The following is a 27,352-nucleotide window of genomic DNA, read 5'->3' as shown; positions in this document are numbered from 1 at the left end:
CCCCCAATAATGTGCGCTTTGGCGCTTACCGTTGCAGGAGACATACACTTAGACCAAAATACGTTATGTCCGAATCTTTTGATTGGAAAGTTGTGTACTTAGGAGACCGATCAAGCCCGCAAAAAGGTTCAAACTTCTCCGAATCATGTAAAGGGTGGCACTGTGGACCGATGAGCTCGAGTCTGACGCATACACTGGGAAGCGTAAAATGACGATGGCGGCGTCTGCTATTGCGGATCATTTGTGAGCCCTAGTAACTTCAGGGTTTGTCTGCAGTCATAATCATTAGCCACAGAAGCCCACTATTAAATAATAGAACAAACAAACTTGAACATAAGTAAATAATAATGATGATACGCTATTATCATTGTATTGCTGGATTCATTTTGGATTAGAAAGCCCTTCAATATTTCAAATTCAATGTCAACAACTACATCCAAATAGCAATTCCAAGGAATAAATCATTCAGAAGGGTCTCTAAAGACCAATCGGGAAAGAAGTTTCACTTATCCTACCGAGTATGCCATTGATCTAGCCATTATATAATCTCTCTCTACACGACACAAAAGGTAACCAAAAAAGAGTATATAAACCCTACAAAATCATCTACTTAATAACATATCCCTTGTAGAATCTAAATTTTTGACATATATATATATATATATATATATATATATATATATATATATACACACACACACACTCATTAGAAGTGCAGCTTCTTAGGTTATTATTAAAAGAAAAGGAGAAAAAAAAAGAAAGGAAGAAACCCTGACCTTAGAACTCACCCAATTCATGAGAGTACGTCGAAAGAAAAGGATTTCAAAGAGATACTTGGAAGCACAAGGATATTTACGCAAGAAATCAACTCTTTCGAAGGGCACATATTGAAATACATATTTTGTAGTTATATATACAAAAGCAGATGAATTTAACTGTAGGGGTATGAACAAGGATTTAAGTGCCGTGGCATGGGATCGTGCCGGAAACTTGCCGGCACGATGCGTGCCGGGCTGTACCGATGTGTGTCAGTCACAAAAAATATATGTATGGCGACACGTAATGGCATGAAATATTTACTTTCTTTAGCAACAAAATATGCCAATTATTTACTACGTATTTTTATCAAATCTTTTGAACTTTATTGAGCAAATAACTTACTAATTTTAAGAATAGAGGGTTTTGAGTTGCGCCATCGGCACGGGAGCTGTATCGTACCCATATCTTGCTGGCACGATACAGCACGGTAGATACGGCCCGTGCCGATGGGCACTTTAATCCTTGGGTATGAAATCAAATCTCTTTAAAGTTTGGCTATTAAAAGCAAATGCAGTTTCAGTGTTGATGTACTGATGAATGATTGAATGCAATTGGCTGAGAAGTCTAATCAAACTGGGAACATACCTCGGCAATGTGTTCCTCATGTTCTGCTGGCTGACATGAGAAGCAAGAGGAACCCGTAGGTTTGGATATTTAATCAAAGCATTTTCAAGCTGTGGCGATGGTAACTGCAATAGTTGAACTGTGTTTAGTAAACCGAGAAAGTAAAAGTTTCGAGTTGTGCCAGGTTAAATAAGAAACAAATTCTACCTGCAATAGGGCATTAAAAGAGTGTGGCTGTGTCTGATAAGCACATTTTAGAAAACCCACCCACAATTTCGGCATTCTCCAAATCTGCAATAGAAACCTGAGTGTCAGTGTATAAAGATGACAGAATAAAGCACTTCAGTATGTAGAGTGTGTATATCGGTCAGGAGTAGGAAGTTAAAATTATGTTACTTAACAGCCACAAAATAAAAGCATGAACAAATTTGTTTGTGCAACAAGAAACAAAACTAAAGTTGACAGTGGTTTCCTATTGGTTTGATGAGAGAAAACATAGAAACGTAGATGTAATGGCAATATAATATCCATTATATTCAATATATGTAACGTTATGTAGGATGGTAGGAGTCCTATACAAGCCTGGCTTCTGAAGAAACCTCACTAAAAATAAAAAAACAAAAAGTTTCCATAAACTAATAATGCCTTTTATTTTGACAAACAAAGAAGTCCAAAATTTTTGTTGTCACAACAAAGCTGAAATGAGCTTTTTAGACCCATAAGCTAAAACTCCAATTCAAAGCTTCTGCCTTGCTACAGTGAAAAGTTATTGTGGAGATTTTAATGTAGTTTTTGATGCTTCTTCAAACAGCTCTAGCTAAACAGCACTTCTCCAGCAAGCTCCAGTTTGGCCAAATAAGGCCACAAGCTTCTCTCCTCGAAGGTGAACCACAGCTAAAGCTGCTAGCATGTCCATAAGTTTGCATCTATATATGTCATATTAAACACAGCCATCAAAATTGCAAGTCAAATCTATATAACCACCACCAAACCCTTTTGACAATGAATCAAAATAATTCCTAGGATGAGTAATAAGCAGACTATATAATAACTCAAAAGTTGTGGAGGGATTGAATTGAATGCAAGAAAAAGAAAGGAAAAAGAAACCAATCTCATTAGGTACAGCTTAGAAAAATGGTGGCTGTATGGCTATGTAATTAAGTGCTTGTTCTGTTTCTCCTAATCTATGAGACGAGAACCTAAAGAAGTAAATTAAAATAGTCCTCTTAAAAACTGTTTGCAGTATTCTCCTTGACACACATGGCTAGTGGTGTCAAATGGGCCGAGCGGCCGGTGGGGCAGCTCGGCCTGGCACGGTTGCGGGTTGTGCTAGGCCATACCCAGCCGCCTTGCAGCCCGGCCCAGCTCTGTGCCACAGCCTCTAAGCCCTTGGCCCGGCACGGACCGGCCCACATCCAAATGCGATGCCAGCCGTGTCAGGCCACAAGGCCGGGTGCAGCCCAGTCCAACCCAGTCTACTAAAGTGTAGGCCTAAATACCAGGCCGGCCTGTTTGTTTATATTTTTTTTTCCTTTCTTCGAATATTCTTTTTAGTTTTTTTATTTATTCTTTCAAATATTAATTTAAAAAAGACAAATTTTAAATAATTTTTTTAAAAGCCATCTAAAACTTATTTATTTAATTAAAAACTATATATTTTATGAAATCAATTGAAAAATTTTTTAAAATAAAATTAAAATATAGAAAAATTATATATATATATATATATATATATATATATATATATATAACAAAATGGCCGGGCACGCCTTGGCCCGGTTCGGGCCGTGGGCCGTGCTGGGCCACAGTCCAAAGAAAGGTGGCCCCGCTTGAATGAATTCGGGCCAGGACGGGCCACCTTGTGGCCCATTTCGGCCCAAAAAATCTGGGTGGTGTCAACCCGACACGGCCCAAATTACACCCCTACATGTGGCCATCACTTCTCAATATGTCGTAAAGCACGTGGTACTATTTGAAAAAGAATACTCATGACTAACAAGAGTTAAGGTCCGCATACTATAATTTTCCTCTTATAATAGACCTCTCAATCAACTGAATGTCACCAATAGACACAAAAAAATAATTTTAACGGTTCTTATTGAAATGCAACAACAATATCCTAGTGTAACCGCATGCTTAAAAGTAAATACTGAAGATAGAGAAGAACATTTAAAAATACGAGAATAATAATATGTAGCAATGTGTAGATCTTACCTGCTTACTCACAAGCTTGGACAGAATCCCCATAACAAAATCGACCTGCAAAATAAAGTTGCAAGACAATTTATCAATTTAGCTTAAAACAACGTGAATAATCTGCCACTTGTAATACATTTTGAGTGACATTTTGTCCTTAAAGTTTGTTAAATGTATAGACCCTATACTTCAGAATCTCGTAACTATAGGTCTACTGTTAACATGCATGTGTACAAACGTGTTTGAGCATGCACGTGTGTGTGGATGGATGAATGGATAGCTCGGAGGATTGTTGTCTGCATGAGCGTGTCTTATTATAGATGCAAAGTCGAAACAAAGAGACATTCAAAGGTACCAGAGTTGGGAAAGCATCCACTGCTTGAATTACTGTTCTCATAAAAAGGAGAGGAAGAGGTACTTTCTCGACCTGTAAGGGAACCAAGGTAGTAAGAAAGTTACCATAAACTAAAAATCAAGGACATCTTTGGATGATTGAACATACCAGTTGGTTCAAGGAACTAGCCAATACTTGTTGTGTAAAAACTGTGCGTTGCTCGAAACAAGCAGTGCAGACGTCTGTTATCTGAATATATTTCCATTACAATTTATCAGATTCTTATTTTATGTAGGAAGATACAAACTACACAAGACTGTCGATATGTATGTATGCATGTGAGCGCTAATATTATAAACGTCCTCTACGTTTGCAAAAATGGGTAACTGCGTGTCCGTGCATTGAGAATATTTTTCGTGTATGAGATCATACCTTTTTAAGAGCAACCCTATCTTTCTCAGGATTAATATCATGAATCGCGATCAAAACTTCAGCAGGTGTTAATGCCGGACCAGTGTGAGCTGAACCCTGCCAAAAGAGAAGGAAAATCATTTACACTTTAGAATAAGTAATTGCTGGGTATATAGCCCAAGAAGTGACGTTCCATCAAAATATGATATGAATGTTAAAGATATAACAGTCCCACAAAATATAGATCATATTTAAGAAGACAAAACAAAAGCTGCTCAAAAGCCAAATAAAGCAGAAATGTACAAGAACAACATAGGAAAAGAGAAAACAAAAAATATAATGCACTTGACCAGATGAAGATAAATTATATTGTCAAGTAGAAAAAAGAAACTAGATAAGTTGATTAAATTTTGGTAAAATTGGGTTTTTTTTTTTTTATACATAAAGCATCACTACCAACTACAAGGCAAGAAACTTGATTTGAGCAATTTATACATGGCAAGGACTTTATCCAAGGAAACTAACTTGAATTGACCAGTTCATATATGATAAAAGAAGCAATAGCCAAGAGGCAATCTACGGAACTTTGAGCCATCAAAAATAACTAGACAAAAGTGGATAGAGGATTATGATGATAAATAAGACTTCTCATATTCATAAGGAAATCAAGAGAGAAGCAATAACCAATAGGTAACTTCTTGACTCCGTTGGAACTTTCAGCCATCAAAAGAAAAATCCAAGGGTTGACCTTTACTTCTCTTCCATTGTCAACTAAAATCTGATTATTCGTTTCTTTAGTTATTTACTTCCGCAATTTCAACCCCTCTGTTTCTTGCCAGACCAAAGTTACTATTGTAGTAAACGTTTCTTGCTCCTTACTAACTGAAGGCTGCAAGAAATAAGGTAAGAGCTAGCAGGAGATCAGTAGCTAAGCAAGTTGTCATAGTAAATATTAAGACACGAGCCAGGCAATCCAGAGATAAACTGAAACCAAGTGATTGATTCAGCAAAAAAATAAATTCCGAAGGACAATCACTCTCAGCTACTGATTAGGTTATTTTGTAGAGATAAACTTATTCCCGACTTTTATTCCATTTCTATTCCTGGACGAGATGAAACTCCGCAATTAATATGACCAAGCGACAGAATTTCTGATAACAAGATTCATTTGAAAAATGGAAACTTGAGAAAATGAAAAGTGTTTCTCAACCAGGTATTCAAATAAAAACCTGAGAAAATGAAAGGGCGTCTGGATATCACTTTCTTTCCATACAATGCGTATAGTTGGCATTTTGAACTATATTTTAGTCTCTTATAAATTTTAAGGATGACAAAATTATGTAAGGAGATTAACAGATGACAACACAAAATTGAGGAGGATTTCTGCATATTTTAAATATTCAGGGTGGTTAAGTGCAAAAGACAATTGTGCACAAGGGGATTTTCTGCAATTTGGCATTAAAAAGATTGTCTAGTTAACTGCCAAAGTCTCCATGCAGTCCACCTAGACACCTAGTCTTTTCAAGAATTCCCTCCACTTAGAGACTACCCAGCCACTTTGACAAATCCTTTCTGGAGAAGAAAAAAGATCCATCAGCAAAATTCCTGTATATATGGGGTGACTATATCCCAAGATTTATCAATGCCAACTCTAGGGCCTGTCACTAGCCAAGAGCTGGATTCTGTATTCCTTGTCAATAAATGTTCATCACCGTTGTGAAAAATAAAGTAACAAATTAAGGTATAAAATTTGTAGAGTTTAGTGATCAAACAAGCCTCCTTCCATGAGATCTCATGTTCCCAAGGAAAAGATAGAAGATTGGCACAATAGAAGAGTTATTACAAATCCAAACGACACAATATCTGAAAGCAATATGGCTCTTTCTGCATGAAATATGGCATGAGAAAGTATAATAAAAGCACTGGATGCTTTAAACTGAGTAAAATTGGAAAGGTGAGCCCTGTTCTTCTAAAACAGTGAATGCAACATACAACCTAGGTTTTCAAATAATCATCTGATCATATATTCATCTGAAATCTAAATACCTGGTAGGCATCCACTGTCACCCTAAAAATTAATGCAGGTAGAACTTGTAACATATTCAAATGATATACCAGATTACCTGTAATATCCTAGCAAGTGCTGCTTGGAATTTATCCAACGGAAGATCAACAAGGCGAGGGAATATAGGCAACACCTGCAGCAGGTAGAAAAAACAGAAGTGCAAGTTAGCACAATCGATACAATATCCAGCTAATATTAACAGCGAAATTTTTTTCACGCTCTTGAAGAATAATTTACATCAGATAGACATATGAAGCATAACTGATACAGATGTTCCACAGAATTTTTAGCACGCACATGTTCACAACTATTTAACAAACCATTAGGCTTACGTAAGAGAGAGGAGATATCTTATATGACAATAGTTCTATTACAATAATTAACATGTTAATTCACAAGGGCAAAAAACATATATCATAAGCAGAAAAGAGTTGCGTAGTCAGACAAGACCTCTTCCTTCGAAAGTGAAGATAGAAGTGGAATGAGAATAGCAGCATCCTGAAGGAAAAAATAATATACCAGTCAGAACAAATTACACAAGGTCAAAAGATACGCTTAAAATATTCAAAAATATTCTTACAAAGATTAGAATATTAACAACTAACTAAGAACATAGATAAAGACGAAACAGAATTTTACGACCTTCAACTTGGTCTCATATAAACGCTTAACGGTTGCAATAAGATCCTTCGAAGGAGTTGAGTCTTCAGTCAGTGTTTCCAATGTCTATAAAGTCGAAAAAAAGAAAAATCATATTAGCAAACTGTGGCATGCATTGGCAAGGGAAAAGAAAATGTTTGTATATGAAAGAGTAAGATATACCAGAATGATGAGGTTTTCACCGCCGTCAGGTAGATCAGAAATAATATTCAGTAATTCTGTGTTGGATGCTCCTAGACTCCTCACTAGGATAGGGATGTGCCGATGGATGCACTGCATGCTTACAACTGTTATACATCAAACGGATTTGATATACAGCGGCCTTTACAAATACATATTGCCGCAACTGTGCACATCATCTACTTACATATATACCCCTAGCCTCCGTTTGGTTCGGGGTTAAGGAAAAAGTAGCTATTCCAGGGATAGAGTTAAGTTCAGGGTTAAAGTGGGGTTAAAATTTTTTTGTGTTTGGTTGGGGGTTGGAGTTAGTCTAGAATAATGAAAAATAGTGTTTGGTTGGAGTAGGTGAGATAAGAAGATAATGATTGATAAAGAAGGATAATGATTGGTTGGAGTAGGTGGGATAAAAAAGATAGTGGGTTATTATGAATAGAAAATAGTATTTGGTTGGAGTTTGGTGGGGTTAAGTGGGGTTAGCTAACCCAGGATAATTTATTTGAGGTGGGGTTAGGTGGGGTTAGGTGGGGTTAGCTAACCCCACCTATTTTTTGGGGTGTTTGGGGATAATATGGGGGTTAAGGGGTTATTCCACCCCTTAACCCCCAACCAAACAAGGGCCTAAAGTCTGAATCTTCCAGGCTTACCCCTTGAAAGTATAGTTTCTTGCAAAAATATCCTTATCTTAATTTGAGTCATCAAATTTATTGGGGGCGGTTGATTTTGTATCAGAAGTCATTTAAAGAGGAGAATTTTAATATATGTATATATGTTATATTATTTTAAAAGAGCATACATGAAAATTCAGATTTCACAACGGTATATAATAGATACAATTGCATGGTTATATATGTATCTCTAGTATAAAGATACGCAAGAGAAGATAGAGCAGCACCTGTTTGACAGCCTTTGGAGACCTTCCATAAATATCAAAGACAAGTCGAAGAAGACTAGGTTTCTGCAGAAAATATAAGTTGTATAAGCAGAGCAGCTGAAAAGACCCCAAAAACACAAAAGAAACTGAATTATGCTGCTAAACCTAATGTCCTATTAAATGACCCAAGGAAAAATTCTGAATTCTGACTTTCTGAGGAAAATTTTATCAGTTAAGAGAAAGATGATTATGGGAATTTTTACCTTTGAGCAAAGAGCAAAGAACAACGAAGTTTGACACTGAGCCTGAGATAGAGATACAGATGGAGAAACAAGAGAAGACTTCATAGAATCGCTTTCAAAACGAATAGGCTCAGAATTCTGCGAACTGCTAATTGAAGTCTCTTGAATACCTCCTGCCTGACAGTCCATACACATAGATTCTTGTTAGCAATATTTACAAAATTAATAGGAAAAAAAAAAAAACTGATGACAAAAGAGAGTGAAAAGAAGTAATCAATAATCAAAGTACGTCATAGTCATTATAATCCTTTTAAGAGAATAAATCTGCTTGCTTCTTCCAACTTCCAAGTAAATAAAAGAGGAAAAATGCAGGAAACTGGTCACATTTCCACTTTAAGCAAAAAATGTAACATTGTTGGTAGTTTTAGAGATCAAAAGGTTCAAATTACTTCTGTTTTTGGTTCTCTAGAGGACACAGATGTATCATCTGTCTCTGAAACTCGCTGATCAACAACTGACAAAAGCATATTTGTTGCGAACTGCTCAATGTGTTCTGATGCATAATGAAGAGGATAGAGTTTGTTGGCAACCTGAACATAAATGTATGACAAGGCAAAACGAAAAATTTAGCATCCAAAAGGATAGAAACAGAATACACTGAAATAATAACAATTAGAACCAAAAAAAAAGAAAAAAGAACAATAAGAAGTTTCAAGTATGCATACCAATCGAATAGATTTTGTCCTAACTTCATCTTGAGAATGAACAGCACACTGCAATTACAACTTGAGCTATAAGTTTATAGGAAAAGAAAAACACACTAATAAAAGATAATAATGCTTGTCGAATATATATATTAAAATACTGTTCTCCGATAGCTTAAGCTATTGAAGATAAACAATTGTTTCACATTCTTTAACATAGTATCAGTCAAGAGGTCCTGAGTTTGAATCCCACCTAGCCCCTAGTATCATTTAATTTCCTTCCATTTTAATTAAAGTCCATGTCTTATGCATATCAAAAAGTCTCAAGTCCAGACGTGAGGAGAGTGTTGAATATGATTATTAAAAACATCATTCTTTGATAGCTTAAAACTATTGGAGACAAACAATTGTTTCACATTCTTTACCAATGATCTTACACATTCCTATTTGGAACTGCCACTTCAGTATCTGCTAGGGAAAAAAAAGATACAATGCTCCTACTCAAGAGCTCTACATTGACAAATTATCACCAAAATAAACCTTAAATCGAAACATAACTACTGAATTGGATACTCAAATATGTGATAAGGTTATAATAAAAAGAAACTCTTCGGTAAGGAGAGATCTGAAACCTTATTTGTGCTAGTGCTTATTCCAATTGTCACTCATTTCTGCGACTATCAAGATTCATATAATAGCCATCAAATTTGTTATCATTTATACATTTTTCTTAGACAAACCTGATAGCAAACTACTGTCATACATCCCCACTGAATGATTCGATCTCTAGAAGGCATAATTCATGGTACATTAGCCATTTGCGTAACGTGTATAGAATAGCCATTTCATCTTAATACTTCAGATGTTCGAATTAACTGTAAGAGACATTTACATATATCTCCTGCAATTTCATATTACAACTATAAGGTGTAGTTTCTTACAAAAACACCATTTATCTTAAGTTGGGCAGTCACCTAATCATGAGCAAAAATGTCAGTTTTGTATTAAAAACATAGATATCTTCTCAAAGAGAGGCATTTTCATGAGTAAGGGTGTGATATAAGGTAATGAAGCGCATCTAAAACAAATTGTGTTGGTGTGCATATGCACGTGTATACAAATTTAAGTACGTCTACAACCTCAAATCAACAGAAGACAGAGCTTTGACATGACACACTATTTACTACTTATTTACTTCCAAGGTCAGTGAATGATGAATCTTCTTCTACATGTACAAGAAATTTACACCTTCAAAGCGATGTTCAAGCAAGCTTGTCTACTAAGAGGCCGTCCCAAAATTAGGCTCCATACAGCTCCAAGACCTTGAGTTATACGATCACCATCACTGTCTTTTGCATGGTGCTCACGGCTATGCATATTGACACAAAGATCCTCTAGCAATTTCAACACAGAATCGGGCAAGAAAGGAGCTTCTCCCAGAAGCCGATTGAACGACTTATCTGAAGCAGGAAAGGAATCAACCAAGGCCTTTGCCTACAAACAAAGACACAAATTTGAGCACTTCCGCACAATACGAAGTAAATGTAGTAGCACAATCAAAATAAAATATTATGAAGCTAAAATGTACTTACAAGAGATAGAAGAAACTTCTCATAAAGGCTGACAACAGAGGAAGAAGAATGCCCACCAAAATCAGCAATGCTGACAGTTTGCAGGTGGTAGAGGACATGCATTGCCAATTCATGACCCTGAAAAAGAAAAAGACGATTAAGTCAAAAAACTGCAGAAAAATGCTAACAACGACAATAAATTTGGAATACTAGCATCGCATGTCTTTAGTATCGGGTTCACCTTTTCAACTCTGCTTTTGTTTTTACACTATCAGTGGCTCAATACTCTTTAAGTCCATAACTAGTCTCAAATAGACTTTCTCTATTCAAACCTGAGTTATTTGAACCATAGGTTACACGAACAAGAACACAGCACACAACATGACTCAAAACACAACTATTCGTTATGGACACAACAACAAGACCAATGAATATAATATATTTTAGAAATTGATTTTTCCTAAATCGCTTTGTATATAAACAAAACTATAACAATATCAAAGTAGAACTTAAAGCATATTTTCAATTAAAAGCCTTCTTTGCAATATAATGAGGTAGCATACTTGTTCAATGATCACTTAATACACTATCTACAAGACTACAACTGAATAGGGAAAAAACTTCTGATATTCTCTAAACATTTATTTTCTTCTATTGGATAGGAAATCAACAGTTTAACACCCTATGGAGTACGGATGTACACTGGGTATGTAGGATCACGAAGGACAAGCAATGGACATGTGATGGACGTGTAGCGAGTGAGTAGGATGCGAGTGTACAATGGACTCACAATGGACACGTGCCTGTGAAGCGTCCATCTAGAACATATCCAACACAGACATGAGAACATTTTTGATTGGTCCATGCTTCCCAGAATAATAGTGAATCTTCTGAGGAATTATACCTTAGTCTATTTAACATGTAGGTAAGGCCATCTATAACTTCATTCATCTCCGGTAAGACACCCCTGTTTAATACTCAATTACAAATTTATGAATATAAACCACAGACTATTCACAATACCCTGACATTACGGCAAGTGTGCCATATCAGATGATAAAAAGTTCAAAATAAGAACAAAATAAAGAACAGAGAGACAACAAAGTGAGTATGCAAAATAAGTACCTTATGACGGTTGTAATCCAAAATGATATGCTTTTGTAATAACTTAAATATGTCATCATCACCATCATTCTGTCAAAATGAAAAGTTAAAGCTGAAGGGAAGAATATAAAAAGGCAAAAGAATAAATTCAGGAATGGAGATTTAAGCAAAAGATCAATTTTGTAAGGGGCAATGAAAATCAGATATCAGAAGAAACTGCAATAGATGCTGATACAATCAACTTAAGGAAACAACCAGCAAACAATTATATGCAAAGAACAATGTTGGGACAAAATTAGAGAACACATATAAAATTACACTAGTTTCAGAAAGAGTTACATGTATTATTCTACGTAATCTTGTGAATTGAAAAAGTATGCAACTTCAGTCTGCAACATCTTTCTTATTATTTGACTCAATTAGTCAAGTTGGTAAAACAAGCTAGACACTTCGAAAATAATTAAGTGGACAACAGCAAAAAGGTAAACACCGTACATGATTTTTCCTATAATATTTCCTCTATACCTAATTAAGTCTTGCCAACATATTTCTATGCAACAAGTTTTCAAATTTCTTAAATCTGTCCATATACATGGCTGTGTTGTCACGATTCCACCGGTATCCGATTCTCTTCTGTTGATCCAATCAGGAAAAGCAATACGATATATAGTGTTTGTGCCAGCTTTTTGCTAGTATAGTATGCATAATATACTGAACCATAACAATGGATTTTATGCCCCCAGCACAATATGTACACTAGCATAATTGTATATATTTCAATTTCTTTTAAGTTAGTGTGACATAAATGCTGATTTCTTTAAGTTAGATTGCATGGACCAGAATAACTAGAAGCAAGGATTTAGGATTTAAGTGCAGGTCACCACAGGGCATGCTGACCATGCTGTAATGTGACAAAACGGTATCAACACTTTAAAACCCCCAAAGCCGATGGTACAGCTCAAAACCCTCGGTCCCTCAAAATTTTTCAACCAAAATAGTACAAATTAGTTCTCAAATCCTGTTGTCAAACTCTTCGTGCATTTCAATGATCTTAATCTGATGAAATCATGAAAAGGGTCAACTTGGAGAAAACTTCGATTTCCTAAATTTTGACCCTTTTTCGCAAAAATTGAAATAATATTATAATATTTGATTAAAGATCATGCAGGAATTTGAATTAAAGATTTTAATAGAATTAATAATAAATTTTGGGATAATTCAGTTTTTCACTAAATTGTAGTCCTTGATCAAATGGAACCTTTTATTGTCTACAGAAAACTTCTTTGAAATCAACTAGAAGTACCATCAATAGAGTGAGAACAGGTTTATTGCATAAGTGGCAAGCACTGGGTGTCAACATGTAGGCGCGGCATCTTGCAATGCCATCCAATAATCAGCATAAACCCAAGTCATGGAGTAGAAGTAGCGCATGAACAGTATTTATGGCAGTAAGTCATAACATATGGTGGCATTTTAAAAATAACCAGTAAGGCAACTAAGACCTTAAACAGATAAAGAATCGCCTAATGTGTAGAAAGAAAACATTGATGTAGATAAATGTAAGAGACGACGAAAAGTAATGTATACCTGAGAAACCAAACGTGCAAGCAAAGGAAGTCGTGCATTAACAAGATTCCGCTCAAAGTCATCAATTATCCTCTTGACTACTAATTGGTGCAACGACCTTCTCTCCTCTTCACTTAAATCCACATAAGGCGGAAGCATTGGCAAATTACGACTACTATTATCTTCAATGGTAGATGTCCTTGTGGTCTGTGAAGAATAGTCAGATTCAAGCATGTAATTATCTACTTGATCATTTACAGTAAAATCTGATGATGCAGATACTGCCGGCTCATGCTCATCTTTAACAACAGATGGAAGTACTACGATGGGTGGTGTATCAATTTCCACAGATGGCTTCACTTCTCTAGCTTCATCAGAAAGCTGTAAGTTCTCTTTGGAAACTAGCTGGCCAACTGCACGATCAGCTGAATTCTCAAAAGAGTCCATATCATTTTTGGAAGGTAATGGTTCTGGTGTATTTTCAACCTTGATTGTCTCAGGAAAAGAACTAGATTTATTATTAGCTGAATAATAAGGTCCAGGTTGCATAACAGAGGAGCTCTCCACATTCTGCGCTCCAGAACTTAGATCGGCAGGTACCACCACCCGACGAGGATCAAGGCGACGAGGATCCTATAATTAAATTGCCTCAGTATAATAACAGTAAATAAATCAGATGAAAAGAAACATCCAACATACCTGTGCATACAAAATTCAAAGATTTATGCATATGGACATCAATTATATTATATTCTATCACAAACGTATCCGGGCAAAATCATCAGTTTACATATTTAACCACTAGAGCAAGCTATATATCCAAAAAGTGGGTGTAAATCTTACATCCTCCCATCCAAGGCTGCTTTTTACATACTAGTCCTGCCACTCTTTTTTCCTAAAACATATCAAAAACTCAAAAGGTGGTGGGTAAACACTTGGATGGGTGGGTGCAAGTACAAGTAGCATTGCTCTATAAGATTTTGCATAAATGACCCCTGAAAAGGTGGTTCCTTATAGATCCCCTTATGATGAGTAGTCATCCAATTGGAGAGGAAAGTTGGTTTTGTCGCAGAGAAAGTTCTCTTTTTCTTCAAGGTGCGGCATGTTTTCAAGTACAAGGGTATGTATGCAAGAAACAAAGTCTTTGAAGGACAAATATAAGAATTCAAATATCGCAGGGCTAGGATATCATGTAAATAACTGTTTAATGATTATTTGAATAAGTCAAACTGAAAACATACTCTTCTCGGGTCACGTTTAACATCAGCAGTACTAGAGAGAACAGGCACATGAGATGTCGACATGCTGATTCCGTTACTCTCTGCAGCAGTTGATACAATATCTGATTGGACACCAAAAGACATATAGGGATCTGTAGGAGGCAGGTTTTCTTGCTTAATTGCAGACAAAGAGAAAGGACTTTCTGGTAAATGTTTCATAGTTTCAATCACAATATCAGCCAATAAGTCTGCATGTATATTGTTGACAAGAAGTTCAAGGGATTGAGCTCCTCTTTCCCCTTCTGCAATTAGAGCACCGATCATTGCGATCATTTTCTCAGCAGGAGTCAAAGTGCTATTCATTAAATTTCCATTGGAAGAATTATCCGTGATGAGATCATCCTCATCCTGTAAATCAAATCGTGCTTTCTTAGCAGGAGACTCATTAAATGTAGTGGAAATGTCACTAGAATTCAATGCAGTCCTCTTCCAAATCAGATCACCTGAAGCAGACACTTCAGCAGGCACCGAATCATCCTGTTATCATGAAATCAAAATTGCATAAGAACAAGGACAAGTACCATGGCATGAGATTGTGCCGAAAAGTTACTGGCACGGTACGGGCGTACGGCAAAATGCGTACTGTGTCGTGCCAATGTGCGTCAGTCACAAAAATACCTATGTACCGACACAGCATGACATGAAATATTTATTTTCATTGGCAACAATATTGTATAATCGCTTATTATATATCTCTATCAAGTCTTTTGTTGTTTGTACTTTATTGAGATAACTACTTGCTAATTTCAAAAAAAAGACAATGTTGAGCCATGCCATCAACACGGAGGTCATATCGTATTCAAGGATTTAAGTGCCGTGGCACGGGATCGTGCCAAAAACTTGCTGGCACGGTGCGTGCCGAGCCGTGCTGATGCGTGCCAGTCAAAAAAATTCTTATGTGCCGACACATAATAGCATGAAATATTTATTTTCTTTAGTAACAAAATGTTCTACGTATTATTATGTCTTTTTATCACATCTTTTGAACTTTATTGAGGAAATTCTCTACTAATTTAAAGAATAGAGAGTTTTGAGCTGTCCCATCGGCACGGGGTCTGTATCGTGCCGGTATCTTGTTGGCACGCTACGGCCCGTGCCGACGAGCACTTAAAACCTTGATCGTGCCAATATCTTGTTGTCACGGTACGGCACAGTAAACACAGCCCCTAACAATGGGCATCTAAAACCTTGCATCAGAAACCTCATAATTCCTTATGATACCATACAGACTACTCACTGATAAATGATAATAAAGGCCGTAAAACTTCCAAAGAAATCTTGGTGACACTTTTGGCCCAACTTCTAGAGCAACTTCTCTACTCCAGAAACAAAAGCTTAAGCCTTTTGCAAATAAAAAAACAAATGGATATTATGCTATGATCAGATGCTGAAATGGTCTTTTTGTCCCCAGAGACAGAAGCTCCAATTTTGAGTGCTGCTTCCGCTGAAGCAGAGGCTGCAGAGCAAGCTGTTTATGTGACTTTGATGAAGTAGTAGCAGTGCTAGTTCAAACAGCTCTAGTAAATTAAGACTTGTGTGAAAGCTCTAGTCATGACAAACAGGCCCTGACCTTGCTAACCCGGATATCACGAGAACCACGCTCTGCACTCCTTGACATCTTCTCAACTTGCCTAATTAATTGTTCTGTTGCTTCCCCGGGATACAAGGCTCGTAATGCCCTCAGCAGCTTGTCCCTGGACTATAAAAAATGAGTACAAATGTTAGGTTCACCATAAGAAAGCCAGAAAGAAGCAGCAAGAAAGATTCTACAGCATCTTAGAGATCAGGCCAATTTAGAACTATGAGAAAAAAAAGAATTAAGCATAGAATCAGCAATTCAGTTCTTGGTAAGATATAAGAAGTAAGAAATACGCTGAAGATCAAAACAATGTTGTCTAAATAACAGACGAAGATATCAAGTTTGATTAAAAATGTTGTCTCAACTTTTAAAATCATTTAAAATAGAGAGTCAAACACCAACAGCCACAAACCACCACCAACCCTAAAACCTCCCTCCACCTCCTCCTCCTCCTCATCCTCCACCACCACCACAACCAAAAGGAAAAAACTAGGAAGTTACAGCTAGAAATCTGCAGATGACACCTGAATAAACAAAATAAGCTAGTCTTCGGGGAAATTACATCTGAAAATCTTTATAAATATGAAAAAAACCTAAATCTTCTCATGAAGACAATCTAGTAACAAGGAGCAAAAACCAATCAGGACCGGTATTGAGATTAAAATTATCCAAGATCTCGCATAGGACTATAGGAATAACAAAATCACACTTCAAGGACCAATCAAATCATTCTATAATTATACAATATTCTTTAGCGAAAATAAGTAACAGAAATAGCAAGGTACATATTCAGAGAAGAAGGTGAGAACGAGTTCGGTTAATAGTTGGATGCTTTCATCAAATTGCAAGAAGTCATCTGGTTGGAGCTATTGGGATAGGTGAATTCTTACGGATCCATCCTCCGAAGGAACCGGACATGATAATTTTTCATCATCCGGCTCGAGCAAGAATCAAAGGAGTAAAAGAATCCCCTTAGAGCAGTCAAAAAGAAATCCAAGCCATTCCAAATTGCACAGGCCTTAAAAGCTTAGATCGTGACTGACTCTAAAATATTTAAATCTGTACACTATGCCTTTCATGTTGATTGAAATTATACCTACAGATCACAACCTTTCATACATGAGTTGAAGCATCCTCCATTGCCTTGCATGTCGAATACATAAAAGAAAAGAAAAGGCCATGATAGTTTAATTATCTCATTAATTATATATATATATATATGCCAAATTGGTTTCAATTATGGGACATCCGAATTGTCGATTGCATTTATGGAACAAATAATCTCAAAATGACCGGTTGAAATAAAAATCACATTAAAAAGCAATGATAAAAGACTTAAATTTCAGATCAGAGGTACTAATCTTGCTCTAAATAGTGACAAAAAAATTTCTATCAAAATTTCATTATATTTGGATTGTTCTACACTGTTAAACTTACAAGAGCATCACATCTGCCATTAAAATTATCAACTTTGGGACCTTTTGATCACTAGTCAAATGATATCAAAAAATATAAAATTTGGTTTCTAGATACTTTCAATATAACAGATCATGTCTAATGAGGCCGATCGTCTATTCAGATGTCCCATCATCGAAAACAATTTGATAACATGAAGGCCTCCATGCTATTAATAAAGATACAAGCCGGAGACTCTTTCTCTCTCTCTCATATATATATGTATGTATGTATTGAACATATTCACAATGAAGTGGAGCTACTTCTTTGGTACGACAAAGATGTAAAATGCAATTTAACAGCTCATTGAACAAAATAGGATGCTCACCTCAACAATATATGGATGACTACACCTCAAGAATCCCAAAAAAGCTGTCCTCACTGAATATCGAATGCTTGCAGAATGAGCTCTCTCAGTTTCAACATAAGGATCAAAACCAAGCAACGAAGAGAGAATGCGATCATAGTGAAGCACCCTATTCTTTGCAATGGCTGCAAGACTGACAATCAAGAAAACAATTTTAATTGGTCAAGAAAAGATTTGCAAAAGGTTGCAATAGTGATCCAGCGTTTTTAGATAGGTAGAAAATATGTTACTTAACGGGAGAGGAAAAAAAAAGTCTTGAAAAGGTTTTAGTAACCAGCAAGCAAAACATAAAATGGAAGGCAAATAAAAGGCAAGTAAATTTTTGCTAGAGAAATACTGAAAATAGGGAAATATGGAACCTAAAATTTGACAATGCATATGGTTTGGCTCAAAGTCTTTCTCATAAATATGAGAGGCCAAAGGCCAGTTACCATAAACCATGGGAACTACAGTAGTAAAATTGACTTCTACAAACAGGATAAGGACAACCAACCCCCACTCCCAATCCATCCCACCGAGTTCAGATGCACAGAGAAACCAGACATATAAAGAAATGCATAACTAAAACTAAAAACAGATATAGTTTTATTGTGTAATTCTTACGCAATAAAATTTCACATTGAAAAGAAAGACAAAAATAGTGTTCTACCGAGCGTCAATCATATATTCATTGCTGACTGTCATCAATGTTATCTTCAGACAGCTCTAAAAATCCTTACTTTACTTTCTAGTTAGTTGAACATAGAGAAACTTCCTCATCATCATTACTCCCAGCATAACAAAATGCACAAAGGAAACAGAGAAAGCGAACTCCTTACCACCATAAATTTGCAGTATAAGATTAACACAATTTCGAGACTAAGGAATTCTTTCTTTGCTTTGCATGTTAGCAAGTAAAATAAGTGATAATAGGGATCTCAAAACTCACCAAGTAATAACAGAAACTGTAAAGGAACCACGAAAATTATTCGCTGACCGCAGCATATCCAGCAGGAAACCAACAATTATATTTGCATCAGTTTCCAGGATGGCTACATTGAAGTTAGGATGACTGCGAGTTAATTGGGAAATAGTGAATCTCCGTCCATTTCCTGATTGAACAATTTACAAGATGATACACACTAAGCTTCTTGCATAAATAGATGCTAATTACATGTTTAAATAATTTTTATTAAGACTTTTACAAATGTCCCTGCAAAATCATCTATTCAATATACAACTCTGTCATATCTGATTTTCATTATATCCTTGAAGAGAAAACTTTCATAACCTCATAAAAATACCCTCATGAACAGGGAAGTCATCCAATACACGTAGGTTGGTTTTGCGTTAGGAGTCCTCAAAGAAAGGCAATTTTTACAAGAGTGAGCTTATGCTATAGGAGAGCAGTAAAAGCAAGTCAGCGGCTGAAAAGGTCAACCAATAAACCAAGCGCCAGAGTGAGGGACAGCTAGCCAGATAAGATGAAAGGAAGAAATAAGCTCTCTTCCAAATGATCAGTCATGATCAAATGCCGAGTACATATTCAAGTGAGTAAAAAATATGAATGGTTTCCACAAAGTTGTGCTGCTACTTGGTCCATTTAGCAGGGATATAAATGTAACACTAATTTTTGCAGGGTAATATATGTTTTCATCTATTCATATTTTCTTGAACAGCCTTTCTGTCGTAAATCATATCACATTAAGAAAAAGAAGCAGGTATATATATGTAAAACTAATTTTTGCAGGCTAGTATATGTTTTTATTTCTTTGTATTTTCGTGTTTTCTTACCGAGTCTTTCCACTGTAAATCAACTGACACTAAGTACAGAAAAAGTGAATAGTACCTTCTGTTAAAGTTAATTCCTCATCATTGGCTTGAGGCGTGAAATAGATAACACAAGTTTCAAGGAACTTCAGAGCAAGCAACTTCGTAGCAATAGAACCAGGCTGGAACAATTTCAATGGAAAAACAAATATAAGCAAGTAATCTATAAAAGAATGTTACAGCATTTTCTATTCAAAGAAGCATCATGAGATTTCTAAAATAAAAATTAATGTAATTCTCTTTAGGTGGATAGAATAGCTAGCAACACAGCCCTGGGCCCATATCAAAATCTAATCTAACAGTGGAAGCACTACGATAAATGGGGATAAAAAATGCACAAGCAAGAAGTTTGTGCAAGTCTTGCCAGTTGCACAACGTAACATGTATAGGGATGGCGCCAAAATAACCTAGTATGTATAGGGGTGGTGCCACAATAACCTAGTATAATTTTATGCCGCTCCAGAGCGATACCCAAGCCGCTCTGGCTTTTTCTTTTCCATTTTATTTTCCTAACCCTGCGGCACCAACCAGGTATTGGTGCCACAATACTTAAATCCCTGGGCACTTTACTGGATACTAAAGGCAAACAGAAACACAAAAGGGAGGAGAACAACAATATAATAACTATAAAGCAAACTAGTTTCATGCCAAAAATTTATTGTAACTGCATAGTATTTTTAAAATGCGTTTGACATCATATAACACTACACAATATAGCAATGTAAACAATTAGGAAATTTGCAATAATATTTATCATTGGCTTAGAAAGTTGAAGCACACCTCCATCATGATATCCTGAACTCTGTCCTTGAACTGAAGCATCCAAGACCACATTTCTTCAAGCCAACCATCAACTCTACCAGATGAATTTAGCTGTACTTAAAAAAAAAAAAACAAACAAACATTATTACTACACAATGGAAATGATAGCTCATATTAAAGGCCAAGGACAAAAACAAACAAGAAATGAATTGCGAAAAGGATCATGAATAGAAATGTAAAAACATGTTAGCTTGCTCCTTATTTGTTCAATTTCAAAAAGGGTGGAGGAATGATTTAGCTCTGTTGAGGCTTACCCTCTTTGAAGGAAAAATTAGCACTAAATAAGTTGTCAAAATTGCAGCCTAGGTATAGCTGTTCAATTATCCCTTTGGTTCCAACAAGTTCACTCAATATCAAGGAAATAAATTGCACTATGAAATCCACAATGAGGGTCTTCATGAATTTCATGCAAATTGTCAGTGTAATGCCTTTTGAAGTAAAAAAATTTAGTTCTTAAGGTTTTTGTCAAAAAACTGCACAGGAATCTAAGTTATCCATCAAGGAGTTTTATAAGCTCCGAGCAGTTAGGCACAAGTTAATTAGATAGCTTTCAACAGATTGGATGCATTAAAAATTAGATAACTACCTAGCTCCCACCTTAGCCCAGCCATGTCAGCCACCTTGGTGACTATTAACTTGTGACTACTAACTTTAGCTAAAGGAAATCATAATACTGGTACATATATACTGTTTATTTATTTATCTTTTTTAGATAGAGAACATAGAATGAGGAGGATGAGGAAGTACAATTAACAAAAATATGTACCTTATTATTTGGTTTGCACTCTTTTTCCTGGGTTTATGGTATTTTGGAAAATGTACTACTGAATTCATACGAGTCAAGTGGCAGCACATTCATATTGGGAATATCCTAGATTCTAGTTTCTTATGATCAATATCTGAGACAATCTGATTAGGTAAATGAGACGATTTTCCAAAGCTTTTCCAAGTTGCTTTCCAAATATGCTTAGCAGACATTTTAAATAAGCCCATAGATTGCCCCGAACACCCCAAGTGACACTTAGGCAGTTAGGGGTCTCACTCTTCCTAGTGACCATTAGACAACCTTGACAGCAAAATATACATTTGGGATCCCTCTACTAAGAATTTTGCATGTGTAGTGTCAAATCAAAAAAGTAACATGCTCTGCTCTCATTACCGTACTATATATTTTCTAGCTGGAATCCTACAGAAGGATAATGTTCAAAGCAGTAGTACTTCTGAAACAACAGACAGCATCATCTTAATACATAGTGGTAGTGGAACAGCTTAAATTTCTAGGGTTATTCAATTGCCAGTCACTTCAGATATTTTGTCTCCTAAATCTCAAAATTGTACAAATTGATCCACCAAAACTGAGATATCAAAAGACCAACTTAAACTATTCCTAATCGACATCTTAAACTTTGAAACAATTAACTTATAGGAGTTCACATACAAAAAGATCAATCAAGGTCTGACAACTTCAAATAGTAACAGAAAGGGCCCAAAACTAGGTATTACTCAAATAACATTATGGCTTCTACACAAAAACTAAAACTTGATGCAGCATGCACAATCATCCTAAGTGACCACTGTATCTTTCTTTACCAAGAATTTTCAGTAATTTCCATCTGCAATATCTTCCATTTGATCTGAATCCTTAAATTCTGACATGAACAATCACCTTAGATGATTTCTTGAATCATATCACCAATTGGTATTTTCATCAAATCTGCACCCTGTTTGTAAATACCTTGTGATCATCCAATATACTGAACATATAGCACAGCTAGTTGCTAAGATTCTGATTTCCGAAAGGAAGGTACCTCCTGGTGTCTATATAATATTCTGGTAACAACGCAATTTATGCAAAGCATAACTAAAAATAACCTGGATACTAAAAACAATGTATAACATATCAGAGCTTTTCCAAAAAATGCTTACTAGAAGAATTATAACCAAATAAAAAATGTGCGAAAATGCAATGAGCTAATGCAAGAAAACAGAAATCCAAATTAATCAATACAAGATAAAATGTATAAACCTACACAATAATATTAATGTCCTAATATTTATGTAGCTGATCATCTGCATGCTTAATCAATATATATTTAAGTGCATGACAACAGGCGAGTTGCTTTATAGTTATGATATATGACGCCTACTCGCTATGCAAAAAGTCAGCTTTCAGCAAACACTGAAAATAGAACAATATATGGTTCTTGTGTTACTTCCATGCAAATTTAAAACCATAATGTGCAATTCAACTTGCCAATCGATCTAAGGGATTTCTAACTTTTTAACCATTGAGATTATCCTAGTGAGAGTCAAATAAGAATGATATATTCAGAATGATAGATAAACTTTGTTTCTATTTTTCTTACTCATTATTTCGTACTAAGATTATTTTTTCTACTTTACTAGAAACTTCAACACATATAATGTCACAATGTCCTACAACATTTAAGTAGCTAATTATATGTTCTGTAATATTCTTACTCTTTTATTCTTCTAATTTTCTTCTTATTAATTACATATTCTTGCTTTTTATTTTTCTCATTATAATTTTCTTTATCTTATTTAAACCACACATGCACTAACCTACTGAATAGGCACAATTCAGTACCCTGTCCACCTACAAATTTTCTATTCATAACACCAACACGAATTGCGGCTTCTTGTTCTTGTACAAGATACCAGTGCAATATGTATAACAATCACGCGGTCGCTCCGTTTTATTCTTGCCCCCTATCTTAACTAGTGTTCCCACTATGCAGTAATGCATGATCAAAAGCTGTCAAAAATCAAGTGAAAAATAGCAGCACTAAAGGTCAAAGGAATAAATTGGGACCAAAATGGAAAAGTAGTACCAATTTCTTTCATAAGCATCTTAAAAGAGGACAACATAAGAATCTTTTCTGCTTCTGCTGGTAATCTTTATATATTACACATAGAATGGTTGGGAGAACTCAAAAGCCATGGGGAATCGTCAAACTTAATCACAGCAAATGAGTAATTCACTTGGTTGCAATGTGCAATCTTCTCAAATTCATGTCTCTCTCTCTCTCTCTCCCTTTTATACATTCTCAAGGATCACAATAACAGAAAATCCAGTATCCTTTCAGTGTTGCATCAGAATTGAGTGGTTTACAGTGTAAAGGGATCCAAAACCATAACCAAGGTTCCATAATTTGTGCCTCATTTATGTCCTTAATAGCAATAAGAGCAAAGCCTCGAATTTTGTTTTCATTAGTGGGATGCACATTGAATTTAAACACACTATTATTAAATTGGAGGCAGAAAATTTAAGTATTGATTTTGTTTCGAGGAAAGGCTTCTGTTGCAGTGAAATGCTTCTCTAACATCAATTCGTCACTCTCATTAGCTGTTTGGGCAAACATATAGCAACAGAAACAATAAAAACAAAAACTCATCAAGAAACCACAGCAGCACCACAAAGTCATCTTTACACGAATGAGGAATTGTATTCATCCATTTAATATAGCATCCGTTTTTACAAAAAAGCACCTGGAGTGCCATCTCTTCCAAGACAGCGCCAAATAAAATTGTCCCACTAGCAATTGATTGCCTAACAACAGCAGGGTCGTCATGTTTCAAAAGGGATAATAAGTTTGGCATCAGTACAACCAAATCTTCACTTATCTCCCTGCCGACCTCTTTCAAAAACCTGCTCAGAGAAAACAAAATCGTAAGGATTCAATATACAAGGAAGAAAAGTATCAAATAGATTAGTTACTAAGATCAATCAATGCAAAAAAAATAAGCCGGATGAAAACACCGAAGTAATAGTAGAAGGTTTCTTTTGCAGTTTTGCTTTTCTTATATGAGAGCATGTTTGACCCAGCTGGATTGTTTGAGTCAGTCTGCTCAAAAAACAAAGTACAGCTTTTTCATTAATTTGTTCCAACACTGTTCCGCTGCAGCAAAAGCAAAATCTTTTAGTCAGAGCCTGCTATCTTGGGACCCTGACCCTCCTAGGAGCTTCCTACCGTAGAAAAAACTTCAAATTTTTAATTGTCAAACACAAAAGCTGCTAATTTAACTAGCAAAACTGTTTCAGAAGCGAGGAAAAACAAGCAATTAATATGTTCCTTCTACCTGGAAGGGAAGCATCAAGAATTGAGCTTAAAAATAAATAGCAATCATCAAACATTGAGGCCAAGAAATCAAGGCATGCCCTTCATCTTGCCAAAAACACTTACAATAGATCTTTTCATGACAATAGATCTTTTCATGACCCACCAAATAACTAGTTAATTATATAAGTCAAATAATAATCTTTCTCGCTTTTCATACAAAAAAATGTCAGACAAACAGTGAAATCCTAATTTGTGTAAACACTGAAACCTTAACTTTGTGTGGTAAACACTGAAAACCTAATTTTCAGACAAAAAGAAATATCAGCCACAGTTTGTAATTCTCGCAAGGAAAAAAAAAAAAAAAACAATAAACTTTATACAGCTACTTACAAGAATCAGGGATTCGAAATCTAGTCATAAAATAGGCAACAACTTGAATTCAAAATTATCAGAATTGATTATGTAACAGACTCTTACTCCGGGGGGAAAAAAAAGTTACAAAGAAAAGGCGCAATAATAACTCCTGAGTACATGAAAACTACAAAATTAAGTCATTCGATCTCTACTCATCAAAGGGAAATAGAATCGAATTCTTGAAATGTCAGAACTAATTATTATAACTAAACCTAATTCTGAAAACAGAAAACAAAATAGAATCACAAAAGTTCACAACTAATTCTCGAGAAACAAAACAAAAAAAAAAAAAAAAAAAAAAAAAAAAAAAACAAATCTTCCGAAAAATATAGTGATTCCCAATTATTGCAGTACAAAACCCTAAACAAATCCCCCGCGCCAATTGCTTACTCCTCCCACCGAACAAATTAAGCGAACACGCCATGAAAAATTTGTCGCCTATCTTAATTTCTTGAAAACAAAACTACACAAACAAAATTAACACACAAATATCGAGAGGACAGGGGAGCGGGGATCATACTCGAGGACACGAGAAGAATCGGCGCGAGAAGCCCGAACGGCGCGCTCGGGCGGAGGCGGCGCCGCCGCTGCCGCGCCGCTCCGGCGGCGGTCGTCGAGCTCCATTACGGCGCAAGCTGAGCCCTTAATTAGGGTGACGCCTCCTAACCCTAGCCCTAGCCCTAGCCCTAGCCCTAGCCCTAGCCCTAGGGTTTTGGGAGTTAGAGCGGGTACCGATCTAGGGTTTCGGGAGAAGAGGGTCGACGAAGAGCACGTGAGGGGGACGTGCGTGGGAAGAGGAGGAAACGAGAGAGGGAGAAAGAAAGAGAAGGGGAGAGAGGTCGGGGAAGGAGAGGGGAGGGGAGAAGAGAGAGAGAGAGAGACAGAGACAGAGAGGGCGACCGAGCGAGCGAGCGAAGGCGGACTCTCGATTGATTTTAGAAATCCTTCGATATATAAAAGAAGCTGTGGGCATGGGAGGCCCGGCCATTTGTTTTTCAAACTTGTAAACTCCCCTAAAAGTTTGTGGGCTTCTTTCAGGCCCAATAAGTTATGATGAATACTAGAATTATAGTGAAAATCTGGTGGGTATAGAATTTATCAATCTATACACTATCAACACACTATAGCACCCAAACAATCAAATCATCGCCCCCTCCCCTTTCTCTCTCTCACACTATCCTTGAAATTGATGAATGGAGTCATTACTCACTTAATAAATGATAATTTTAAAATAAATGTGTTAGTTTTTCTATAAATTATTTTAAAAAAAAAAATTTATGGTAGTTTAGAATAATGTGTGACTTTTAGTATTCTTAGAAATATTTTTTAGTTTTTCTATGAAAATTATAAATGAATTAATGCGTAAGAAAATTGAAAGGTCTTTTGTAAGCCTATATATATGTAACAATTTTATAATAATAAACAAGTTGGAGTTTCTACTTTTATTTGAGAAGAAGGATTTCTTCTTACTCTTTTCTTTTAGATAGATTTTTTGTGAGAGAAGAGTATTGATCAACCATTGTGTTTGTGGATTCTATATAGTGGTAAGTGTACTCGAGTTTGACATAGTGGATTCTACGACAGATCGAGTATTTATCGATTTGTATTTGTACTATCTTCGCGTCCCCTCTAAGTTCTGGCGTCAGATTGGTACTAGAGCCCTATGTTCAAGATAGCCAACAACCGAAATTGTGGTATGTACATGGAGGATCCTGCAATGCGCGAGCGAGATTTACAGGATGTTGAGAGGGAAGATGACTTGCGGAGACAAGTGTGACTTCTTGAGAAGCGACTTGCTCGTTTTAAAGCTTTAGAATATGATGATTCCCATCATAGTTCAAAGCAAGAAGACAAGGAGAATATCAACATTTTTAATAATGCTCGTAAAAGGGCACCTAATGAGGAAGGTTTTCTACGATGGCAACCTCATTACAATAATATTAATATTTACTAATATTTTTCTAGCAATATTTAAGAATATGCTACTATTTAACACACAAATAAAAGTGTTGCTGAATATATAAATTCACCAACATTATATAATAAACATTGCTAAAGACTATAATTACCGGCATATAGTATTATCTGCCACAATAAGAATTAATATTTAAAACTTGTATACGATAATAATTATAAAATAACTATGAAAATAAGAATTAATATTTATTATATTTCACAATAAGAATTAATATTTAAAACTTGTATACAAGAATAATTATAAAATAACTATGAAAATAACATAAGTTATACAAAA

The 27,352-nt window shown here is 35.8% G+C and overlaps 1 protein-coding gene across 5 annotated transcripts; it reads right to left on the bottom strand.

Moving 5' to 3' along the window:
- LOC109722179 lies at window positions 1–25,991 on the bottom strand. 5 transcript variants are annotated; one of them, XM_020250095.1, is made up of 28 exons: window positions 25,619–25,991; window positions 24,384–24,590; window positions 24,113–24,272; window positions 20,561–20,653; window positions 19,800–19,902; window positions 18,900–19,062; window positions 17,933–18,104; window positions 16,141–16,269; window positions 14,532–15,047; window positions 13,312–13,923; window positions 11,746–11,814; window positions 10,642–10,758; window positions 10,298–10,543; window positions 9,071–9,118; window positions 8,795–8,935; window positions 8,367–8,522; window positions 8,125–8,187; window positions 7,212–7,322; window positions 7,032–7,115; window positions 6,840–6,887; window positions 6,448–6,522; window positions 4,346–4,441; window positions 4,082–4,162; window positions 3,935–4,006; window positions 3,598–3,642; window positions 1,591–1,674; window positions 1,405–1,508; window positions 1–270 (listed from the first exon to the last, which is right to left on the bottom strand). In XM_020250095.1, exons 3-28 carry the CDS (start codon window positions 24,221–24,223, stop codon window positions 228–230), a joined length of 3,582 nt encoding a protein of 1,193 aa, XP_020105684.1. In that variant the 5' UTR covers window positions 24,224–24,272; window positions 24,384–24,590; window positions 25,619–25,991; the 3' UTR covers window positions 1–227. The 5 variants fall into 5 exon arrangements, with proteins under 5 accessions (XP_020105684.1, XP_020105686.1, XP_020105682.1 ...); XM_020250097.1 differs by having other exon boundaries at window positions 20,561–20,658; window positions 24,113–24,590; XM_020250093.1 differs by lacking the exon at window positions 24,384–24,590.

The sequence above is a fragment of the Ananas comosus genome, linkage group 16, assembly GCF_001540865.1.
Source record: "Ananas comosus cultivar F153 linkage group 16, ASM154086v1, whole genome shotgun sequence".
In the NCBI taxonomy this organism is placed as follows: domain Eukaryota; kingdom Viridiplantae; phylum Streptophyta; class Magnoliopsida; order Poales; family Bromeliaceae; genus Ananas; species Ananas comosus.
This window is presented reverse-complemented; position numbering and strand designations above follow the sequence as displayed.